Source organism: Astatotilapia calliptera, chromosome 12 (assembly GCF_964374335.1).
Source record: "Astatotilapia calliptera chromosome 12, fAstCal68.1, whole genome shotgun sequence".
NCBI classification, from domain to species: domain Eukaryota; kingdom Metazoa; phylum Chordata; class Actinopteri; order Cichliformes; family Cichlidae; genus Astatotilapia; species Astatotilapia calliptera.
Window position 1 is genome coordinate 14,472,368 of NC_137433.1, and position 18,212 is coordinate 14,490,579.

An 18,212-nucleotide genomic window follows, 5' to 3' on the forward strand; every position below is an offset into this window, starting at 1 on the left:
TTTTAAATGATGGGAAAAACATGGATATTGTGGCCTTTTTGGTTGATATCACTTCACACCTGAATGAACTGAATTTGAAGCTGCAGGGCAAGGACAATTCAATTTGTGAACTGATGACAGCTGTCCACTGCTTTCAGAGGAAACTTGAAGTGTTCAAAGAAGACCTGCAAGGAGACTATGCACACTTCCCAACAGTGAAGGAACAGGCTCAGGGACAGAGAGATGTGTCCTCTTTTGTTGACTTTGTTGATAAGCTGATTGAAAACTTCAGCAAACGTTTTGATAGCTTCAGCTTTGGACAGCAGCTCACCATGTTCATAAAGAACCCATTTGCCATCACTGATGTCAGAGGGTTCTCAAAGGAAGTCACACAGCACTTCAAGTGGGCAAATGCTGGGCCTCTTCAAATGCAACTAATTGATCTCCAAGCAGATGTGGCCCTGAAAGAGCAGTTTGGAAGAACTGAACCTGCCACTTTCTGGCCCCAATTGGTCTCTGAGACAGCTTTCCCAAATCTGAGGAAAGTAGCCCTGTACATCTTGACCATGTTTGGCTCCACATACAGCTGTGAGGCAGCTTTCTCCACAATGAACATAATAAAAACTAAATATCGTTCCAGGATCACCAATGAGCACCTACACATGTGTATGAGAATGGCCCTGACACCATTCCAGCCCAGATTTAAAATCCTAGTAGAGCGAACTAAAGCTCAGTTCTCTCACTGAACAACAGAAAGTTGGGACGTGGAATATAAGGGGGAAAGAAAGAGAAACTGTAAAATTGTTAAAATGTTTTGATGTTATCTGTTGAAAATGTATTGAGACTGTTTAGTCGAGATGTAAAATGTAAAGAAAAAGGGAAACTTTTTTTTTCTGAAATTAATCACTTTGTTTTAAGATGCACAATTTAGCCATTTTATTTATTTTCTCTAATTCATTTTAAACAGCAGCCCTATTTCTAATGTAGGCCTACTGTGTGTTTCAGTGTTAACAATAAATTTTGTTGAAATGTTTTAACTTGTATTTTCATTGATTTGACAGTCTATTGTTCATACGTTCAGATATAAATTAAAAAAAAAAAAGGTTGCTTCTCTATCACAATCATAACGTAAGTTAGACATTATGATGTCCCGGACCTCTGCTTGAGAAGATTTTCTCCAACTGGACCTCCTCAAATTTTAGTTTAATACCTCTGATCTATAGGATAAGATGCACTTGTATGACCATTTGTTTTGTTGCGGTAGGATTCCAAAATAACATTTCTTTTCTATAAAGTAATTTAGCTTAAAGCTGCAATGACATATTCCCATTTTAAAAAGAAAATGAACTATTGAAACAAAGGTGCAGGGTTTAAAAATGTAAATCCTTACTATACGTCTTCCTTTTCTGACCTGTTTTTGATCTTAAACTCCTCTTATATATCGTTGTTCTTTCGAATGAAACATCAAATTCATCAAATTTTAGGAAAAATTCATGTCTTATAGCCAACCCCAGCCCTCCAGCTTAATGTCTTCCACTAAGTGCTCATATAAACTACCGCCGATAAATGAGACGTGTGATGTCAAGAACGTGATCAGCAGCAGCACGCCCACCTGCAAAAGTCCTTATTATTTTTTTGGCAGAGTATAAAAAGCCAACATAATATTTTCATGGATAGAATCATTTTTTTCTATCACAGTCAGACTAAGTGCAAGAAAAAACTGAAAGATGTGTATTTTCATTTCATGAAATGACACAAAGTTCAAAGAGTCCTTGATTTATTCTTTTTTTTTTACTATTTGAAAAAACAACAACAACAAACACACACATTCCTGGACCCAAATTGGCCAAAACTTAAAAAAAAAATCCTAACATGTATTAGAAATGTTTTTAAAGAGACAGCTTTGTGAGTCCTGGAAGTCATACAGTGGCAGCAGCACCAAGATAAAGAAAAGCATTTGTGTATGATGAAATAATATATTAAATACATATCACAACAAAAATACACATTTCTGCGAAACAGTTTCAATTTCTAATCATGGAAAACTATAATGTTTTCAGTGGATTATTCATTCACATAATGAATGTAGTTGATATTTTATCACTGATTGCACATTTCCTGCAATAGCTGTGGAGTGTGTGTTCATTTGAATCAGTCACTTCTACAGTGAAGTGTTGAACAAAAAAATTCAAAATGACTAACTCGTGATTCTTCGTTTAAGCCTCTATCAAATACGCTTCCTATACGTTGATTCAGGAAGCCTGAACCTCATTGCATTAGTCCATTGTTGCATTGCTTCAAAAATATTGCACACCTGTGTAGGTCCTACCTTCCATTTTGGACAGAGATACACAAGCAGGCTAATAATTTCCACATGGGGCCAAAATGTCATTTTCTGTGTCCATCGTGACTCTGTATGCTACAATAATTTACCTCAAAACTGATTTTGTTTTTTGTGCTCACAACCTGTCAGTTTTCCCCACCGTTTTTGAACCACTTTCATCCACGGTGTTTGAGTACGGGTCCTGTTTTATTTCATTGCCTTCGTAGCTGATGTTATCATAAACTTGTCTCGTGTGGCTGTTCGTCTCCGCCTTTTCCCTGTCCTTTTCTTTTTCCTGCTGGAACTGGAGCAGCACCGCTTTATTTACACCGGGACCTGAGAGAAAGGAGCACGACACAATGCAACAGCGAGACACTTAGTCTTCACCTTCAGTTTTAATAGTTTCTCTACTACACATAAAGAACCCAGAGGAAAATGATGTACGTACCGAAATAACTGAGCACCACTGGGAGGAATATAAGTCCGTGAGCCATTCCCAGGAGTGTAATGACGAGGTTCAACCGGAAGAAGAAAATCTGGATGAGCTGCGCTTTGGCAAACGCCAGCACGATGATGCCTGGCAGGTTAGTCATAGCAACACCAGCAAACACCTTGAGGGTGCAAAAAAAGGGAAAATTCATTTGAAAACATGTCTTTATTTTCCTTTTTTTGGTTCAAATTTTTCTTTAATGGGTGATTAACAACATCAGCTCTTGCTTTACTTACTGCGCTGCCCATTTTGGCTGTAGCCTCGATTGCTCTTTCCACACGTGTGGGCTTGGTGCTGAGTGCAAACGATCTCGTCATATGCGACACAAACTCAACAGAGATGCCCACCGCCTGCAGATTGCACAGAAGATGTGAGACTTTCACTTTCATTTAAACCATCAAAAATGAATCTCTGCAAAGCACGGGAAAAATACAAAAGGCTAGCAAATTTAGTAAAAATATCCACACTCAGTTGATTGTATAGGTTGGTCTCCAAAGAAACCCAGTGATGCAGCTAATCAGCACCTGTTATTAGGCAGACTGGTCAACACAATGTCTTTCCATAACTGTGTCCGCACTTGAGAAAATGAGCCTCCTTCAGTCCCAATGATCTGATTTGCTCTTACCGTGACCAGATTGATGAGAGCCACTGCGTTATAGTCGATGCTCCACAGAGTCATGACACCGACTGTATCCACAACGATCATGACAATGGTGAGCAGATTGAGCAGGCCGGAGCGCAGATCCAAGCCGAGCAGCAGACAGCAGACCACGAAGGTCGGCAGCAGACACAAGGAGATGTTGAAGAGTCCCTCATTCACAATAGTCAAGTACTGCTCATAAAATACGTAGGTTATCCTGGAAGGAGGAGAAACATAAAACATTGATCAGAAAATACAAACCGCTTAAAGACGAAAACAACTTTCTGGCAGAGTGGTTGGAGCTGAGTTGCAGGGAAATGGGGAAAGCACATACGTGTAAGGGAACACTTCAAAGTCAGGCGAGGTGCCTGGCACGAGCCTCATGCCTTGGGTGATCTTGTCAGCAAGCTCCCTGGCCATCTTCAGGGCAGCGGTGAACTCCTGGGAGTTGGTTAGAGGTGTGTGGTAAGCCATGAACCGAGAGGCTGGAGAGACAGGGGGGTAAAAAAGGTTTTATTTCCTATTTTTTAAATCTGTTTTTGAATGAATAGAATCACTTCCACTGCTATGCGGTGTTTTGGGGGACCTACCTATTATTTCCCCACTTTCATCTCTTACCACTGCTTTGTCATACGCTCCTAGACCGCTGTTTAAAAAAGACAGTAAGCCATGAGATTTCCGTTTTGATGCTGGGATTTATTAGTGTGTATGCGCGCATTTACAATACAAACCCTTTGGAGCACTGCAGGTCAGGCCTGTTAGTCAGAAAGTCAGGAAGGTAGCGGTTGAATTGTGCCACAGTGGGCCTCACCGTATCATTATCAGGACGTGCCAGACACCTTTTAGCACAGATTAAACCAGCTGTTAAGACAAATAAGAAGAGTAGGGGTTATTGAAGTCATGTCTTTGTTCATGTTTAGACAGTAACATCAAAAACTGCATGCAAGTATGTTTTTTTAATGCTTTTTTCATTTAAGAAATGATTCTCACATTCATTTGCAGGACAGAAATGTCCTACATTGGGACCGTTGGTGTACAGACGACAACATTTGGATTGGGGGTTCAACCAGTCAATGAAATCATCCACCCACGAGTTCGCAGGGATAGCCACATAGGATCTAAAGTTGAGATCATATAAATAATTATTTATTCTCATAATCATCAAATTCAGAAAAAGGTAAGAAACAGCAATACCTTGTTAGTCTGTTGCATTAAAAGTAACATTATCCAGCACTTCCAAGCAATAATTGATCATTTTATTCAAAATTGAAGTTTAAAAAACCACTTCAGTTTGTGTTTTAAGGGGTTCTGTGCTTGAATATTTGGCCATTTTTCTCTGTCTTTCTCTATGCTCAGTATGCTTCAGGAAGCTAACAACCTGTAGCTACTTCAAATGTAATAATATCAGTCTCATACTTAGTAAATTTCAAACCATCTATCTGGATCTGGGATTATGTACTGAATATTTCTAAATAACTACAGCTGTGTTTAAGAAGGCTCAGCAGCACTTTCACTTCCCGAGGTTGCTGAAGAAGTACTGTGTAGATGAGAAACTGCTGGTTTGCCTTCTTTCGCTCACTGAAAGCATGCCAGCGTACTGTGTTACAGCGTGGTCTGCCGGATGCTCTGCAGCAGATAAAAGAAGCTACCCCCAGGGTAATAAAGACAGCATGAAAGCTCACTGGCTCCGCTCTTCCCTCCTTGGAAGAGACTGAAAAAGCAAGATACCTCTCAAATGTCTTAAAAACCCCTAAAAACAGCTGTCACACTGGATACTTGCTATTTGACCTGTTCCCCACTGGTAGACACTACAGCTCCACCAAAACAGAGGCAAACAGCTCAAGCCCTAACTCAAGCAGGGTTGCTGTAATGCACCATGACACTTTCTATTTAATTCTTTGCTCCTTTTTCATTCATAATCATTCATTGTCTTCTACTGAAAGGCCTGACTTTACTGTGGGAATGACTTTGTTGTTTTATTGTGTGAATGGCTTGTTTTTATGCTTGGGGCACCTGCACAATTAGCATCTCAATTTAACTATTTTATAACACAAAGATTATTAAAGGCGTTCTGATACAAATCTTTCAGTTAAATTTATTGGAGTTCTTAATGATAGATTTATTGTTCCTGTTTTATGAGATGCTGTTTGCCAGCTGATAAGGCTGCTGATAAATACGGCTCCATAATTCTGCTTATCTTGAGGAAACAATTGTGTTTTGTTACCTAAGACGGTCTCAGTCCGATCGAATATATCAAAATGTAAAGTGTTTAGGTGAATCACAGGCAAGCTGGGAAGATTATTTTGTGCATCAGAAGTTTCAAATCTGTCAGAACACAGTTTCTGATTGCAAGCATATTTCGAGAATAATTATAGGGGATATCTCAGTGATTGCTTTCACTAACTGGCACTATCACTCAGAGACACCCTTCATCTGCTCTGTGGCAATTATGTTGCTGAGTTTATCATTAACTGATCTGACTGGAAAGTGTGTAACAGGTTGCTACTACGATATCAGCAAGGTCAAGGATATGTTGTGATATGAAGGACACATGCAGAGTATCAGAACTGTTGCAAGCAACTGGTAGATACAGAGTTTAAGTGAGCAACAATGGTACAGAGTTTGCTTTTAAAGCTTAAAGTTTCCCGTGTTCAGATTATAAACAATAAATCCACTGACTCACCGTTCAGGGTAGTTTGTGGCGTACTGGATCTTCTGAGTCAGCGAGAACTGATCACAACCCACGCTGGAGCAGACTGCATTCATGCCCTCCACAGAGGTGAAGTTGAACCCCTTTTTTGTTACAAAATAAACAGGAACGCCAACTTCAAAGTACTTGTTCAGGTACTGGAAATAGGTCAGCATGTATGAGTCCTGCATCGAAAACAGAAATATCTTTGTGAACAGGTTTAACAGGAAGAAAATAGTGTCATTGCCATTTATACATAATTGTGCTTACTGACCTGAGGCATAGCCAGCTCCTGATCCAAACCCACTTTCACATTCATCATGAGGAATAAGGCTCCACAGAACATAAAGATGAAAACTACTATCTGAGGAGAACATAGAATAGAGTGAATTTATCAAACATCTGTTTAAAAACACACACATCTCAATATGAGTTTGTGTTCATCTCATTAAATTTCATCTCGCAAGATTTAACATCAGTGAGACAGCTGAGGTCAGCGGTTTAGAATAACTGTGGACTGAACATATTTTATGTTGTTGGTGAGGCATTACCACTATGATCCTGGTGTAGCGGTGCAGTAGAACAGGGGCATAGTATTTCTTCATGAATGGCATCAGAAAACCCTTATTTGGCTTTTTTGGACGCTGTTTTGACACTTTAATGCAACAGAGAAGTTCACAGCGGTTGTTGTCTTGGCGCCGGGCATCCAGGGACAACAGCGCAACAAAAGCTGTCATCTGGAGGGCAAAGTCCATGAGCACAGCCAGAGCAGCATATAGAGCAAAGGACTTCACTGCTGGCATAGTGGACAGGGCCCCTGAAACAAACATGGATAGAGGGTAACGCACCAGACAAAACACCAAGTCCAGCTTGGTGTAAAAATTTTTTATTACATTTTTAAAACTAAGGATTCAACTAAGGATATCAGATTATATACCTAGGAAGAAGCAGACAGACTCAGAAAGACTGCACAGGAGCATGCTGGGAGCCACGTTTCCAAGGACACGCCCGATCTGCTCCTCTCGCGTCTCGTGAGGCCTCCGCACATCTCTCTGGAAGACAGGAAGAGTAACTTAATAAAAATTCCACCATGTTAAAAAAATGGCACCATTGTACATTTATGGGACACATAGATATACAATACCTGGTACTCCAGAACAAAGATGAAGATGTTGTCAGCTCCCACGGCGAGCACCAGGAAGGGAACGACCTGAAGGATGACCAGTGAGGAGGGTATGCCAATCCAGGAATAAAAACCCATTGAGGCCAGGACAGAGCAGGCGACCACCAGGATCCCACCCAAACCAACCAGAAACTTAGAGTCCACCTACAGGACAAAGAGATGCAAATGTACAAACGTCTCAGTGAACCCATTGACATTTCTTTATTACGCTGTAGTAAGAACAATAATCCTGACATAGGCATACTGTATCAGCTTCTCCTTATCACGTACAGTAGGTGATATATACCATTCTATCATTTTTTCTCTCTGTACAGAAGCCAGTATAACCCAGGGGCATATTTTATGCTCACATTTTTACAGCAACAACTAAATTCATGTTTTAGCAACTTAAAAAAAAAAAAAAAGCTCCGATCATATACGTTTTCAGCTCTTGGTCAGAGGGTTTAAAAAGCATGTTGTTTCTAGTCAAATATGGCTTTATTTGCCATGTTATCAAGGTTACTGCACACTATTATCTAATCTAGGTCAAATGGACAGCAGCTAACAGTTGCATCCAGCACCACACTTAAATGTTAGCAAAAAATGACATTATTCTGATACCAAATGAATGCACATTAACACTTATGTTAAATCCAAACTTAAGTGTTAAAGTGTAAGCAAACCTAACCCATAAGTGTGTATTCTTATGCTTTGCAGTTACTAGTTAGCATCAACGATGTTACCGAACATTTTTAGCATGCTAATCAGCACGAAACAAAACATACAGCTGAGGCTAACTGGAAAGTAATTTCTTTTGCAGATGCTAGATTTGGAAAAATGAAAATACTGACATAACTGTGCTACATAAAAATGTTTGGGCTCCATCCTGGGCAGACCATGAAGGTAGGTGTTAAGACATTTCACCTAAAACCACACAAGTGAAAAGGCAGAGTGTGGCAGGGTTTATGAACACCCGTTCAAAGACTAATGGCACTAAAGGGATTAACTGCTGATTTGCAAGTTGCAATACCCGGGAATACCTGATGCTACCCATTCTGCGGAGACGTACCAGTAAGCGTTTCCATGAAGAGTGCTCTCCAAGTGCCACAGCGATGTAAACGAAAATTACAGCATAGCTGATCATGAAGATGGGGATATCTTCTGCAGTTGTTCGATTGATCTCGTCCTCCAGAGATCTCTATTAACAGAGCAGAGAAGTGAGTGATTAGATGTGTTAAAGGTCACAGAGAGGCCAACTTAACGTTTCTTAGAAAAACAGCAACAGCAAGTCTTTGTCAGTATGCCTGGTAATTGCTTCATTTTGCTTTCTTGAGCATTTTGATCTTTATTAGATAGGACACGACTGTGAGCAGGCAGGAAACGAGTGCAAAGATGGTGTAATGACACGTACAAAGGTCCCTGGACCACCTCAGACAAGTGACACGCGGCCAAGGCCTTAATGGAGCTTTTCTACTCTGCTTCATCACTCAAAGCATTTTACACCTCATTCACCGAATCACTTTTTTCTAAGTGATTCATTTCTATTTCACATTCACACACATGTGCGATTCTTACTCAGCACAAAGCATTGGGAGGAACTCAGAGTTAATTATCTTGCCCCCAAACACTTTGGCCACAAACCCTCAAACCTGCCAATTCTACTTCTTGAGCCACAGTGACTCACGTAAATCACAGGTAACTGCCCCAAAATCCACACAAATTTCTCATTTGAACTTAAATTTTGTAAATATACGAATAATGCATACTCATAGAGTTTTTACCTCTGCCATGTATGCAAAAGTGAAGCTGTTTTTCGGGTCTTTCTGGTATTCTTGGACAATTTTAAGAAACTCTTTCTCCCATTGCATAGCCACTTTGAATTTAGGGTCACTGCGAGCATAGTTGTTCAGGGAGAAGGTCAGGATGAAGGCCTCAGCACTGCTGAATGCATCATCTGGGAAAAGTCAAGTGTAAATTGTTCAAGTGAGTTAGAAGCACCTTTTTGTGTGTTGTACAATAATTTCAGGGATAAAACAGTGGTTCTAAAAGTCTCTTACCCTCATATCCTCCCACAGCCAGGAATGGGAAGACTGGAGCTCCATAGTCAGCCATGCAGCTCATACCTAAATCTGTGATGTCTTTGAAGGACAAAGGAGAGCTTGAGGAGAAGTGGAAAAAGGGGGAGAAAGGATGGTTTTATGTGCCGGAAGGTGAAGTTTATAAAAATGAGCGGTGTTGGTTGCAGTTTTTTTTAATGAATGCTTACCCAAGGCAGTAGATGAGGTGGTCTCTCCAGTCCACCTCTTTGGTCACTCCCAGCTCAGTCATGTTCACTTTAGCGTTAATGTGGTCTAGGCTGTTCTGGAAGTACTGTGGCAAGCTGTTGACTGCACAGTCAGTCAAGGAAGGGTTGTTGGGATTTAGCGGCGCAAAGCACACATCCTTCAAACTTGCTGTCCGGTTCAGATCATCTGACCAAAACTGAATATTCTAAAAACAGAATGAGGGGGGTTTCAGTTAGTCAACATGGAATGATGCACCTTTTCAAACACTGTCAGCAGTCAGCTTTGACTTTGAGTACCTGTATTCGTGTCTGGAGTTCCAGCAGCTCAATGATGAGCTCTTTGGACATTATCCCACTAAAGTTTTGCGGTCCAAACAGCAACGAGTCATAAATGTGGCTTTTTCTGCCTGGTGCTGTCAAGATTACTTGATTTGTCCTGTAGAAGGGATCAAAGTACGTGTCGTGGAATTCTTTCTCTTGGCGAGCCCGGCTGTTAGGGGCAGACCAAAGTTCAACTGGATCGGTGGTGAGTTTGATGTCTTTGAGGCCAACAGATAAAACAGCCACGACAATAAGAGACAGGAGGAGGACCTTGAGAAAAGATCAAATATTCTTCAGGCGTGGTGTCTTCGTCTGGCTAACAATATACTTTCTCTTAAATCCACTGTGTAAGGTAAGGTTAACGCAAGAAGTCAGAAATGTGCAAATTCTTTGAAATGGGAACATATCTATACTGAATTAGTAAATAAAATATAGATAATAGGGAATTATTAGTATTCTTTATATTCCAAATGTCACTTTGAACAATAAAAATGTAATCTTCCTCATTTTAGTCCACTCAGAGGATTTGTTGCTATAGCATAACTGGGTTTGGTATGAACAGCATCTTATGATTTGACTTTAATTCTTCCACTAAAGCTAAAAGAAGGCCTAGTGGGTACATACGTCCTACTTTTACTGGATCAAAGTACTTACAGTGAGGGGATAAGAGGCCATGATGGTTCCCCAAATCCGGAACTGTGAGCTCAGGTAAGCCTGAGCAGCCAAGCTGTTTGTCTCAGCACATGTCACCTCTGAGGGATGGATGATCTTCTCAGTCACTTTATCACTGTCCTTGTCTTTGCCTTTACCTCTGTGTATTCCTTTCTTTTTATTTTTTTGAGATGCCACCCACCAGGAGACAGAGAGGTATAGGACAAAGGAAAGTATCAGGAGAATGAGCAAGATGATAGAAATTACAAGGTAACCATTGGTGCCCAGCAGTGTAAAGGGGCCAGCGACCGGTGAAGGAGGTAGCACACTTGGACACGATTCTTGGCAGTCCTGGCAGGAGCAAACGTCCCCTCCTGTAGGTGTGGTCTCATTACACATGAGAGCGACCCCGTTGTAGGGAATCACACCTTCTGGCAACCCTGTGGTGTCTCCTTCTTGTATTATTTTAAAGTCGATGTCCAGAGGAGCCAAACCGTTACTCGAGTCCCCTTGGAAATCGTACCAGCGCTGGGGAGTGCATAGCTTTGACCCATAGCGACCACACATGGTGGCAATGGCATAGCCTCCAATCGTGGCAGGAATCCGGACATTTTTACATGACTGGAAGGAGGTATCAGCAAAAGTCTTGCCGATGAATGCCTGGTAACCCAACACGGCCTCCCTCGTCCTATTCTGCTCAGTGACATTCATCACCCTTGTGACCTTAACTGTTTGGCTCTGGTTAGGACTGCAGGTGTTGATGCAGTGCAGGTGAGCAAAGTTGTAAGCACAGGAAGGGCAGCGGACGAGAACAGCCTTGGACAGGGTCAGGCTCTTTTCCAGTGATCCCAGCTGTTTGATCGTACAACAAGCATATGTGCTGCTCTCTCCCTGGTCAAACATGGGGCACACCTGCAGCAGGAACAAATGTAATTATAAAAGGATTGTAACACGCACTTATTGAGAATAGACAGAAATCTACCTCTGCCACACTTCATTCAAACTTCTTCTCTTACAGCAGTTCACTCCACCAAGAAGAAGGATATACACACACCTGTTTGAGTATCTTGTAGTGGTCTCCAGTGACGAGTTTGGCACGAGTGTAATTCAGACATGGGACGATGGGATCAATGAGGGTGTTATTTAGCAGCGGGTTACGACCACACTCATCATAAAAAACACAATATCCCGGCTCATGCTGGGCCTCTGATAGACTCTGCGTGGACGAGACGAGTTTTCAAGAGTAAGTACAATAAAGGCAGCAACAGCGCTTTTAATGTAGAGTCTGCTTAGAAATCAAAAACTTCTCAGCACAGATGTTCGATTATAAAAATTATTTTCCTACTCACAAACATTACAGTTAACACGAAGCGATAAGCTCAATGATATGTTTTCCAAAAACTTGTATAAGTTTGATAGTGTTTATTATAATGCCTATAACATTTTCTAAGGATAACTCGTAACATCTCACAGCCCTGTCACAATGACTCAAACGCTACACGGTGTCCTGCCAGCTCAGCTTCTTTATTGCCAATTTGCAACAATAAAATGGAGATTGTACTAATAAATTGCACACGTTCAAGGTTAATTATAACCACAAACTACATGCGTGCCTACAATACAAGATAAAAAAATGTAAATACTAAGTACAATAAACTTTTAAAACTAGTGTTTGATTTCTGTTGGAATATAAATTGACTTTTATTTTTTATAGCCAAACACAATGTATTCTTGTAACATGCAATGTGATTAAAGGTGACTGTTGCCAAACCTACGGGGCTTAAAAATGTCATCTCTAATTTTTTACAGTTTAAAGCAAAGGCAAATAAAATGTCATGATATAAATTTAATCACCTTTAACATGAGAATAGAAATTTGGGGGAAAGTCACAAATGTGTGAAGGGCATTACCTTTGAAAGTTTTAAATATAATAGAAATAATAATAATAATAATAATAATAATAATAATAATAATAATAATAATAATAATAATAACAATAATAAAATGTTATATCATACTTTGCATGAGAGTATGTGAGATAAATATAATTGTGACGACTACATTTGAATGGTCAGTGATGTAAAATGTGTGAAACAGCTTTAAAAAATCACCCATATAGAAAAATATTACATGCACATTATGTGCATATGTTCAACACAGTTTAAATTTAAAACCACAACAGTGATTTTACCTGAGACGCTGTTTGCACACCTTCTTCTCTAACCTCAACTCTGGACATAAAAATCACTACTTACTTATATTTATTTATTGTATTGCTTTTAATTTGGGTTTCTTATCTGCGAATGTACTATAAAAATACATATTGATTGCTTGTTTAAACAGTTATATTCATTTAGGATTTTAATTAAACGTTAATCTTTCTAGTTTTAAGTGCTGATCACAGATCAAATGATTAATACATTTCAACCCCCCCCCCCCCCCAATCATGCTGTTAACTGAAAAAATGTACAGTATTACATCTTCAATATATTATAGAAACCAGTGCACAACTGCAATAAATTCCCCAATAAAAAAAGAAGAAAAAACTTACCACAATATTTATAAAAATGACAAGGGCTGCAAGACGCATCATGATTCCTGAGCACGATTCAACAACAGAAGAGTCAGATTCTTAAATTTCAGTAAAATAGGAGTGTAAGGAGTGTTTCACTGTTGACCTATTAGAAGATGCATTAGGAAAGAAGGTGAGAGGTGATGTGGGTAGTCTCTGTTGTCTGTCTGTCTGTCTGTCTGTCTGTCTATCTTACAGTGTTAGGGCTACGTAAGGAGAAACGTGTTCTGGTGTGATGTTGCTGCCGGCCAATCACGGGCGAAAGCTACCAGTTGCTCCGTTTGATAATTAACACAGAAAATAGATTTTGATAGGGTTGCTGGGGTGATTCAGCAGAGCTGGGAGAAACAAAATCCCACCCAGATGTCTAAGCCACACCTAGTTCTTCACTTGTGCTTCATCTTACATTGATACTTGAACTGATACCACCTGGAAATTTGTAGTTTTATTGACGATAGATAAACATTCTGAGTGATTTGAATCGTGTCAATCCCTTTACAGCAAGAAGCATGTGTAGGCTGTTGTTGCTTGTTTTCAGAGCAGTGCATGTAGGAAACATCCAAAGTACAGCACACTACTACTGAACCTTTAGACCATCATCAAAGTGACTATCTGATCTATAGGGTACAGTGAGAGAACAATACCTGTGTTCCTGATATGATATGATGGATCATTTTTCTTTAAATCAAAAAGTCATTTAGTGCTTTGAATGGTCAGTAGGACTAGAAAAAAACTAAATGAATACAAATATATTACTTTCAAGTCCAGTGATGGTCTGTAAGCATGCCAAGCCGACATGATCAACTTTGTAATTAATGCTCTTATCATATGTCAAGGTCACAGCTGAGATAAAGAAGAGATCCGATGGTCCAGATGCTATCGTCTGAGCTTTCAGGTTGAAGGTGCGTGAGCATTTAAATTTGTGATAAACAGACATGGTGCAGAAGATGGGAAGAAATGGCAAAGATATGAGGATGTTTATTGTTCTTTCGTGATAAGTGGCAGCATAACAGAATTTTGTAACTATTCATAAAGTTTAGGATTTATCAGCATCTCTATCTATCTACTTTGCGCCGATTTTCAGAGCGATTGCAGCAGTTCCTGTGCAATTCCAGATTCATAACGGGAGCAGGTTTCATTCAGCAGAACAAATCTATTTCTGATGCTACACCGTCCAAACGTTTATCACTAAATTATTTTATTCTCATTCTGTTATATCATGTTTTTGTGACGTTGGTAGATGCGGTGCACCCTGGCATTTATTCTTTATGAGCGCTATTTCTTAAAGGACTCTGCCCAACCATAAAATGATTTTGCAAAGATTAGCCAAAAATTAATAAGCCTCTCTGTTCTTAAAAGGAAAAACATCTTCATGGAATAGATTTATATGCTGCTGCAATTTAGACTTTTGTAAGTAATGACAGAGTCTATGTACATGTTTTAAGGTCCTATCACATTTTCTAGAATGTGCAGACCTGCAGAACTTACTGAAAAACTAACTTCAGGTAAACACTGTTCGGACTGGAAATCCACTATCACCGCTTCAATTGGTTCAACTAAACTTGCACATGAGTCGGGCTGGAAACAGCACTTTACTTCATATCATTTATGTTTGGTGCCAATCAAAGTGATTCTGTGGTTTGTTTGTTTTTTTAAATCATTTATATTTTTTATTTTGTTTTTGTGTGTTTATTTAAACCTGTTTCTTTCATTAGCTTGTGTTTTTGCTGTGCATTCCCTTGCTTATATGAGAAACAACTGTGCAGACCTTGAGAAATTGAAAACATTTACTAATTTTGGAAATAAAAATGAAGAACATTTTAAAGTTAAAATTATTAAAATTATTAAATTAAAAATTATGATCAATAAATCAGGATTTGAAAGCAGTTCCTTTGCAGGACTGGTTGTTGTGCATGTTTTTTTTTTCCTTTTTTTTTTTCAATTCGGTTTCGATACTTTTCATGCACGAAAGACATGAACATAAATGTGATGTTGTCAGTAACCTGCATTTAAAACAAAATAAAACACCAGGACACCCGATTGTCGCATAGAAGGTGACAGCAAAGGACCAATAAATTAGTGGGATGACCCCCACTGGTGGGCAATCCAGCCACTGCAGGTGGGGGAAGATAAGCAGGGGAAACTGACGGGACAGGTGTGAACCTTTTTGCTTCATGCTAGAAAAGACTGAGGACTCTCTGCACTAAATCAACATTTCTCTGACAATCCAAAAAAATAACTTATATTAAAGAAAACAGAAGTATAAAATATAAGTACTTCATACATATAGGTATAAGTATCGCATTATATGTTTGCCTTTATGTTGTTGTTTCAAAACAGCAGGAGAAATGTTTCATTTAACGTCTGTTTTTGATAATGTTGTAACTGATCGCATCAAATTGAATTAGGCATTAAAAACTATCTGTCATGTGACCTAATGTGATGCATTTTGATGAGTATGATTTTGTTTAACTTAAGAACACAAAGCACATCTTTCAGTGTGGGACACCAGTATGCAATAAACAGCTGAATCAATTTTATGCATGGGTCTGTTATATATAGTAGATCATTTAAATACTGTAACAGACTCATGTGCAATTATGTAATTATTTCTAATGATGGCAAAATACTAAATGTTACACAACAAACGTACAAATTTCTCTAAAAGGGTTATTGGAAATAAAAAGAATGTACCTACTGAAGTTAACACACTGACAGTAACAGTATATTATATATTATATATATGTTTAAGTTTTTGAAGATTAATAATATTATCACATCGACATGTACTAATTAGCAACAGCACAGACAGTTGTGAGTTTAATAGTCTTAGATTTTTATGGCATAAAAAGAAAAGAGAAAGAGCTGTAGCATTCAGGGTGCAGTCTTCAAATAATGCCTATCTAAACCATTTTAGAAAACAGATTTTGCATCCAGATAGCGTACATTGTCCCCTTTTTATGATGGGCTCCTTATCATTATTTATGGACCTCATGTTAAGCTGAACTGATCTGGGGAGAGCCAATCATCTTGACTTGTTGGACTCAGATAAAGGTGAAAGGTAGTTTCCTTAGAAAACCCTCAGTATCAGATTAAAAAAACAACTGTATTAGCAGATAAATCTGTTTCTACATGAGGGAGATTCAAGTTGTTTAAGTATCTGCAAATAATATCAGTGTTTTTCCCAATAACAGTAGAAATATATATTTATATTAGCTGTATTATTTAAGATGTTATTCAGACACTGATATTTTACATGTAGTTGATTTTTCCTCCAAATTTAGTGGTATTTTTACTTAAACTGTACCTCACCTATACAAATTTTACTTGTATTTTTTTTCTTTATTCCCACAACCGTGCACCAATGCAGTGTGTGCATATATATATATATATATATATATATATATATATATATATAGCCTCCTTCTCCATGGAGGGTACTGCCCCTTGTGGCTGTTCAACTTGTAGCCAAGCATCTCACTGATCACTGCTGCCGTATTGTAGATCAGCTTGTTAGTGTCGGTAATCGTGGTTGTAGGTATTGCCCGTAGTGCTGCATTAACATCATCTAGCAGACCTTCTGAGGGTACTTCACGTAATCTTGGTAACCGGCTACGGGGGATCCAGGTTTCAAGCTTGGCCATGATCCTATTTTTCAGGTCAGTTCCTCTCGCACTCAACGATCCTTCTCCTATCACACTTGGGGCTATGTACCCAATCTCGGGTGGGGGTGATGATATCTCCCCCCTGACCTGGCGTCCTGACTCCTCCTTGCCGTAGCATTTGTGTTGTACCTCGTCAATCTCTAGCTGTGAGAGCAGTCCCTTCTTTCGAATGTTGGAACACTGAGCTACTAGTTGTTTCGCCGTCATTGTGGATGTTGGGTATCGAAGAATCCATAGGTCCCTCATCCTATTCATGTAGCCCCTTCCGCCGGGGTTACTTGCGTAGTAGCATTCCAACAACGCCCTGTTTTCGTCCCTTGCCCACCGATGCCTTCTTGTTCCAGTAGCCCACTTTTCGTCAGGGTGCCCTGGTTCCTCAACACCTGACGCGGACCTTGTTGATCCGGGCGACGTCCGAGCCGGCATGCCTTCATATTTATCTGTCTCGCTCATGTCTGCGGTAGGCTTGCTTAGCATAGGGGGTCTAGCCTTAGGACCCTTACTGGATACAGACGCCCCAGGCAGGAATCGAACTTGCGATCCTCTGTTCCAAAGGTTCCAAAGGCGTGTAGTTTAACCACTACGCTATCCAGCAACAACATCGGAGATCTCTGTCCAGAAGAGCGCAGTCCTGGGAACAGCTAAGATACTGCGCAGGACCCTCAAGCTCCCAGGCCTCTGGTAGAGGACCCGAGCTTGAAGGATAAACCGCCCGCAGGGGCGTGCTGGGTGTTTATATATATATATATATATATATATATATATATATATATATATATATATATATATATATATATATATATATATGTATGTATATAGTACTTGTAATTTACGTTTGTTTCATTTTGTTCAACTTTACAGATCTGCTTCACTACTCTCATAACTAAATATTTCTCTTCTTACTCCACAGCTTTACCCGTTCACTTTTCAGCTCATAGCCAATGAAAACCATACATATGCAAATGTTATATTTTCATTTTTCTGGATAAACTGAAAGATTAGATCTTCTATTTTTCCCTGAAATTTCTGAAATTCTTGTTTAGATATCCTCCTGAGGACCGAGGAAAAAAGAATCTTCCCATTGAACTTTCTTTGTGATTTTCTTCCTCGTTGGAGTTGAAAGAGGCCGCCCAAACACATGAATTATCGATGGAAAGCCTGGGATGTCCTCTATTTAGTACATCAGGACTTAGTAGGGTAGTTCAAATAAGTCGAAAGATATAGACCAAAAACAAATGTCCATTACAGAAGACAGAGAATAAATGAATAGGCTGGTTCTCAGGAGGATATTAAAAAATGAAAAGATTCTGGAGTCGCTGAAGGATTGTGTTTCAGTGCCTTTTAAATATATTTGGTAAAATTTATTTGTGTATTTATTTATTTTATTGATTACATAAATGTGTTATATTAATATTACTTTTCTGGGGACCACCAGA

The 18,212-nt window shown here is 39.3% G+C and overlaps 1 protein-coding gene across 1 annotated transcript; it reads right to left on the reverse strand.

Moving 5' to 3' along the window:
- Positions 1-1,739: 1,739 nt before the first annotated feature.
- On the reverse strand, positions 1,740-13,338 carry npc1l1 (NPC1-like 1). Its single transcript, XM_026188402.2, has 21 exons — positions 13,091-13,338; positions 11,594-11,755; positions 10,543-11,451; positions 9,865-10,158; positions 9,550-9,773; positions 9,341-9,441; positions 9,065-9,237; positions 8,353-8,481; positions 7,266-7,448; positions 7,059-7,173; positions 6,673-6,938; positions 6,396-6,485; positions 6,116-6,306; positions 4,423-4,550; positions 4,164-4,293; positions 4,023-4,078; positions 3,767-3,917; positions 3,418-3,649; positions 3,029-3,142; positions 2,751-2,913; positions 1,740-2,638 (listed from the first exon to the last, which is right to left on the reverse strand). The coding sequence occupies exons 1-21, from the start codon at positions 13,130-13,132 to the stop codon at positions 2,439-2,441; spliced, it is 4,053 nt and encodes a 1,350-aa protein (XP_026044187.1). The 5' UTR covers positions 13,133-13,338; the 3' UTR covers positions 1,740-2,438.
- Positions 13,339-18,212: the final 4,874 nt, after the last annotated feature.

Excerpts from the sequence above, each read along its gene's own strand:
- npc1l1 (XM_026188402.2), bottom strand. The coding sequence starts at position 13,132 with ATGATGCGTCTTGCAGCCCTTGTCATTTTTATAAATATTGTG. Across the intron at positions 9,774-9,864 it reads AACTCCAGACACGAATACAG|AATATTCAGTTTTGGTCAGA; the intron begins GTACTCAAAGTC and ends TTCTGTTTTTAG. Across the intron at positions 4,551-6,115 it reads GCCACAAACTACCCTGAACG|ATCCTATGTGGCTATCCCTG; the intron begins GTGAGTCAGTGG and ends TCTCAACTTTAG.